Here is a 7117-nt window from a genome sequence, read left to right as displayed (position 1 = left end):
ATTAGCATGCAAGATACATAGATTAAATGGATCGAAAAGTGCATAAACTGAGATTATGTCAGGTGGTAGAATTAGCATGAATGAGGAGATGTGTCCCCAAAAATATCTACAGATTATTAAAATGTCCCCACCAATTATTTAATCGCCTCCGAAATAAATATTGCTTGGTGGAAATTTTCCAGTCAGGTTTACTGTGCACTGTGCACTTTTAGTCAAGTTCACTACAAGTCTACCATAATAGTAACCATGGATGTGCAATTAATAAGAAATTTTTTTCGATTTTGGCCTCCACGACGATTATGAAAATACAACAATCGAGATAAAATGGTTATTGTGTTATTGTGCTTCCCACTTTCCAGATGTCTGCATTTATTCCTTCCCTACTGAAAAAAAACTGCTTAAACCAGCCTAGGCTGGTTGGCTGGTTTTAGCTGGTTGACCAGGTTTTAGAGGGATTTTGGCCATTTCTAGCCTGGTCTTAGCTGGTCAGGCTGGAAAATGACCAGCCAAAACCAGCTATGTCCAGCTTAAACCAAGCAGGTTGAGTTGGTTTTAGTTGGATTTAGCTGGTCATTTTCCAGCCTGACCAGCTAGACCAGGCTGGAAATCAGCCTGGAAGTGGCCAAAAACCCCCTAAAACCAGGCAACCAACCTAGGCTGGTTTAAGCTGGATTTTTTCAGCAGGGTTGCCAAAGTAAAATCATGTAAATTTACTTTGGCACCATAATTTTGTTTTTTTTTCTAACTGGATTTGATTTAATTATTTTTTAAAGAACATGTGCTGTTCTGTTTGCACACTCAGAGAAGGAAAAGAACATGCACATGTAAAGTCTTTCAGCTTAAACTGCATACATGGCAATATTATACTTGCAAAATGTTTTCAAATGCGGTGGTTAGTGATTATGCACAAATAAGCCCTCAGTAAACGGAAGTCTTTATCAAACTAACTTTTTGTCAGACATTCCTTTTACATTTAAAGAAAAAGAAAATCAAAAAGAAAAAAAAAAAAAAGGGGGGGGGGGGGGTTAAATTAGGTCCCCACCAATATCAAAAGCAAATTTATGCCCTTGGATTGCGTTATAAGTTTTCATAATGTGATCTTTAAAGCCAGCACTATTAGTGTACTATTACTCTACCATACTTATTATCTAAATATTTGATCAATTTGTCTATAACAGAATGTAAACACTAAATATTAATACAGTAATACAGCAAAATATTCAACGTTACACAGACAAATGTCAATCAAAATGAATCTCAACAGACCCTTGACAAGTTATGCCTGTAAAAAAGAAATGTATAGCCTACTAACTTATCAAACTAGTCTGATGCCATCGGCGGGCCTGCGTCAGCTTTTGGGGGCTTCTCAGCGTAGCCACAAATCTGCTTAATAACATTTTCAACCAGCCAGTATAGATAAAGGTCCTCGAAATGAAAGAAAACACCAGCAGCATGTGTGTGTGAATGACACGACCCGGAAGAGTACACGGGAGAGGGGGCGGTGGAAAAAGAACTCAATCAAGATGGCGGATGAGCAGCAAGAATCATCACAGGGAGAGATGGAGGGTAAGTACAAAAATAACATTATCTCGTGCTTTGTAAAAAAATAAGTGACATCTGTAAGCAAAATATCTTGCAGGTCCTGCATGAGGCCGCTTACATTAGATAAAGAATCCGCGTGCATTGTCACGAGCAGGAGGAAATGCAGAGCAAGAGCTGTGTAGAGAGTAAACATTTAACGTTAATTAAAAGAAATAACACTCTATCTACCTCACATCTTTCTCTTCTTTTCCTTACCACTCTATAGACGCGTTTTACATCCTCTGGTTAAATGAGGCAGTATCATTGTCACCCGAACACTGAAATATTTTCTGTGTTTATGAAGATGACTGGTGTTATTTATGTATTTATATTTATTTATACGTCACATTTGGGATTCTCGATTCGGTTATGGTGGGAGGATTAATTTCCCACGACTTTGTTTACATGACGTCGTACCGTATAATGACGTAAAACGAGTAATCTGACGGAAAACTAAGCCAAACTGCAGCAATAGCAGAAGTGATGGGGTCAGGTCTAGGTGTGTCTGAAACATCCATGACTTTATCATTACTGATCAATTTGTTTTGCAGGAGTCAACTGCCTCGCATATGATGAAGCCATTATGGCACAGCAGGACCGCATTCAGCAAGAGGTGAGGAATAACTCTGTCACTTTTAAAAGAAAGCTTGTAGTTTAGATTTAGTTCACTGAAAAAATTACTGAGTGTTACTTTTGTGAAAATGTTAATTGTTTTTCATCCAAACACTAACTTTCCATTTATTATTTTTTAAACGGATAGATTTTCTGTCTTCTGTGTAAGAGAATTGTGTGCGCTGTTGCACTTGAAGAGATTTTGCTTTCACTGCATGTGTGTATGAGCAATTCCAGCGTTATGGATGTGACCAAAAAAGTGTGCGAGTTTACAGTATACAACATACTTTGTGGAAAATCTGTGAATTAAACTGCACAACCCTAAAGAAATAATGCTGCTCAAAAAGATAAGAGTTGCCTCTATAGAACAAAAAAAAAGATTGAGTTTATTTTATTTAATATTTTTGCATATATGAGGAAAAAGCATTGTTATGGATGTGACACCTCTCCATTATGGATGTAACATCTCTCCATAATGGATGACAGATGTACCAAAGTCACACAAGTGGCAAATTTCACATGAAATTTACTTGTTTGAAAACGTTGACAGAAACATTTTTGAGTATTTTTACAGTGCTGTAAATGAATTGCTTACTCTCAAAAAAACATTTAAACGGTTTTGCTATTTTGGTGAAAGCTTTATTTTTTCATGGCAATATTGAAATTCACATGGAATTGCTCGTATATTGCGTATATCACTTGCGTATACAACTTGTGTGCTATATTCAATGTTTTCTATAAACAAACAGTCTCTCTGATAACATTGAACTATCCAAAATTTAAAGCTAAAGCATGCCATTTTGTCACCACCAAATTAAATTACATTAAAGCCAGTTGACTCAGAGAATAACTCTGTCAACCTCTATACTAATGGATTATAATGTTCATTTAGCACACATTTAATCTAGCCTCTTCTTATGTTCAAGATCTTTAAAGTGTAAGAAATCTGTTAACTTGCTGATACCTTACTAGAGGAAAATAAATACTTGATGTGATTCCAGTCAGTTGTATAATGCTCTAGTTTCAACACACAATTTCTACACGCATTTCTCATCATCTATTTAACAAAACATAATTAAGATATAACACCATAAATATATCGACCATAAATAGACAGACCAAATTAAACACTTTACAATAAAGTGTCAATAAATGTTATTTAATGGATTTAAATCAAATCAGAAAAAAATGATTTATTACAGTTATAATGTTAATATTAGTTTAAAAAATGGCATAAAAAGCGGATTAGTGATTATCTCCATTTAATAAAATAATTATGACTTTTCATCAGATTATGTCTGTTTTTTTTTTTTTTTTTTTTTTTTACATTTTTTTTATTTAATTATTATTTTTATTATTATTTTTTTTTTATTATATTTTTTAAAAACAGTCATAATCTGATTTATCTACTCATTCTAAGTAAAAGATATCCACATTTTTTTTTTTTAATTTAGGATTTAATTAATTGTGTTCCCCAAAATACGTAGAGCATTTCAGTTATAAAAAACGACCAAATCAGTATTATTTCTTTTAAATTTGCAGCAGCTAAAACTGTGATTCTTACTTCTCTTCCTATTTTAAAACTTGCCAAAATATTTAATTACTAATTCTAAACAGTGTAAACAATGGCTTTCATTCAAATGAGTAATTATATTCCAAATTACAATTTACACAAACACTGCCCTTATAGCTGCTGTTGTAAGTGTCACTTCAGTGGACTCCTAATGCAAATTATTGCAATGGTTCCTTTCACCATAGAAGGTGTTCATATTATTTTCCTAAAAAAATCTATTTATTCCTGACTTCCAAATTAATTTAGTGTACTTAACTGAATAAATAAATGGCCAAATCATTATATATATATATATATATATATATATATATATATATATATATATATATATATATATATATATATATATATATTAAGAATATATATTAAATATATTAAGAATATTCAAAGTATTTTTTTAAAAACTGTCATATTTTGTAGCAATCCTGATTTATACCCCAAAACTGTCATCATATCCCCTGAGATGCATAACGTTTAGAGAAAAATTACAAAAAATGTACAAAGTAAAAAAAAAAAAAAAAAACTTCCATATAAACAAGATCAGCTAAGACTTAACAACTTATTAAAAACGTATGTTAACTTCAAAAGTTATAAATATGTGAAATACATCAACTTTTACTTGAAGAAATTTCTCAAAAAAGGCAGCCATACTATTTTTTTTAAATGCTTCCTGTCAACTAAACACCAAATGTATCAACAAATTCACCTGATCTAAGTATTCACAATAAGTAACTCAAATTGATGCCAAGAAATTAGACTCGCACTTTCTAAATCTCTCACCACAGCCTCTCAAAGTGTATGTATCCTTCAGGATACATGTCTGTTTTAGGATTAACGCGTTATCATTAAGCAATCATTAAGAAATTAACATTACCTAAAGATTAATAAAACATTTTGTAGTTTTCATCATGAGTTTAATTAAATAATGTTAAATACTGGAGCCTTATTGTGCAGTGTTAACACAAATCACTATTTATCATGAAGTGGGTAATAACATGACAATGTTAATGTTTAAACTATTTAGCTGACTAATTAATTCCCCAATCATGTAATCCCCGTTATGACCACCACTGCTAACAGAATTTGAATATTTTTAAAAAGCACTCTAAAAGTCTAATCTGAAGTCTTTAAATAAGAAATAATTATTCACTGTGTTATGAAGTGGCCAGGATATTACTATTGTGGATGTTGATTTTAATGATACATGTACATTGAATCTTTTGCATATGTGTTCCAATTGTTGTATGGAAAAGAGCAGACACATTCTGAGCAAAATAAATAAAGAAAACCACATAGTTTTTTAGCAATAACTGAGCTAACCCTTGTCATTTCTTGTTTTGTTTGAAACAGATAGCCACCAGTAACCCTTTAGTGTCGGACAGACAAGAGCTCTCTGTGCTTCAGGGAGAATATGCCATGGAGGACACCATTTACCAGCTCAAGATAAAGGTCACTACACCTTCACAGGCTTATGTACTTGCAAAGTTCTTAGCAAATGCCCAAACCTTCTGTAAATGTAATTCTTACTTTGTGCTCATAGGACCTTCACAAAAAGTATTCATCCATTCGGAAGACACGGCCAGATGGAAATTGTTTCTACAGAGCTTTTGGTTTTGCACATTTGGAATCACTACTGGAAGACAGCAAAGAGCTGCAAAGGTAGAGTTCTTCAAGAGACAGCAGCCTAATTTACTGACGTGCCTCTGTGTATGTTGTTTGCTTTATTTGTGGCGTTCACATTCATTTTAGTGAATGTCTAAAACTTTTTTTTGCATTTTAGGTTTAAAGCTGTGGCAGCAAAGAGCAAACTGGACCTTGTAAACCAGGGCTTCACTGAGTTCACAATTGAGGACTTTCACAACACCGTGAGTTGAAATATTTACTATAAAAAAAACTAAGTTTTATGGCTAACGTACTCTGTGCTAAAATCTTGTAATTTTAGATTTATGCATTTTATAGATGCTTTTATACAAAGTCCCTAATACATAAATATTTGATCAGTTCTTGCTTTCCATTGAAAATAAACCCATGACCTTGGAATCTATCAAACTGCATGAAATCAAATGCCAATCAAATGAAATCAAACGCCATGTTTGAGCTACAGGGAAGTCTGAAATATGCCAACTGGGGAGTAAAGGGCAACAATATACGGAGGAATCTTTGGGTTAAAAAGAAGTTGCAAATACCTCTTTAGCAGGTTACTGTCACAGTGCAATCAAAAATACTTTTTGAAACTGAAAAAAAAATTAAAATTAAATTAAAATTCAGGCTCACAAGTGCGACTGAGCTAATCGGAGCTAATGTTCCATTGTATAAATAAAGCTTCATATAAACCATTGATAATGATAACGATATCGCCTAAGCACTTACATTTTGCAGTATAACCTACAGCAGATAGCAGTGATGTTTTATGTCTCCAGTCAGCCAAAAGCTGTTAAAAAGTAGAGGCATTTTGTTGGGTTGCATTTTAAAGAGATCCAGCAAATTTGAAGTTAAAAGGTCAGCTCTGCAAAGCAAGTTTTATGTCGGATACCTGCTAATTACATTCAAAGTGCAAAAATACTAATGCAATTCCCAATATCTCCACTTGAGGGCTCTTCTTATTTTAAAATATTTTGGAGCATGTTTGCATATATTATGATAGTATAGTACTTTGACAAGAAGCAAAGTTGAATATAATAGAATTAATATAATTGAGGTAATATATATTTTTAACTATATATATATATATATATATATATATATAAGTACATGATTCAACAAGCGATTATTGATTGAGGTAAAGTTTGGTTTATACTCACATATTCCTTCAGTGACAACTTAAAGCACTTAAACCTGCATAAACGCATAAAAATGCATAACACATTTCATATAAACAGGATTAGATCGAGTCAGTCCAAGCAAAGATAATGCTAAAAGTATGTACCGAATTCTGATATTTTCTTACAGTAGTAGTTATATAAACTTGGGAAAATAGTAATATATATTTTTAACTATATATATATATATATATATATATATATATTATATATATATATATATATATATATATATATATATATATATATATATATATAAAGTACTTGATTCAAACAAGCGATATATGATTGAGGTAAAGTTGGTTTTATACTCACATATTGATTCAGTGACAACTTGTGACATGTACGTATGGGACAACAACCATTTGCAAGGTATACCGCTGTTTGGAAAATCAAGGTTTTGAACCGCCAAAATTTTATTTTATACCGTTCCTAGTGTATGTGTATTTTTTTTTTTTTTTTTTTTTTTTTTTAGTCAGGCAACAGTATTTCCAGCAGAAACGATATCCAAAGATGCTGTTTTAAATTCTAA

General features: G+C 32.2%; 1 protein-coding gene across 1 annotated transcript in view; it reads left to right on the top strand.

Moving 5' to 3' along the window:
- Nucleotides 1–1471: 1471 nt before the first annotated feature.
- Nucleotides 1472–7117, top strand: part of otub1b (OTU deubiquitinase, ubiquitin aldehyde binding 1b) — a 13422-nt gene continuing 7776 nt past the window's right edge. The window contains exons 1-5 of the mRNA XM_056462710.1: nt 1472–1566; nt 2133–2194; nt 5117–5215; nt 5307–5425; nt 5547–5631. Of these exons, the coding sequence (XP_056318685.1) occupies nt 1524–1566; nt 2133–2194; nt 5117–5215; nt 5307–5425; nt 5547–5631 (408 nt within the window). The 5' untranslated portion in view covers nt 1472–1523. The remainder of the gene's footprint in view (nt 1567–2132; nt 2195–5116; nt 5216–5306; nt 5426–5546; nt 5632–7117) is intronic.

The sequence above is a fragment of the Danio aesculapii genome, chromosome 7 (genome assembly GCF_903798145.1).
Source record: "Danio aesculapii chromosome 7, fDanAes4.1, whole genome shotgun sequence".
NCBI lineage: Eukaryota > Metazoa > Chordata > Actinopteri > Cypriniformes > Danionidae > Danio > Danio aesculapii.
The sequence above is the reverse complement of the archived record's forward strand: the minus strand, read 5'-3'. Positions and strand labels throughout refer to the sequence as shown.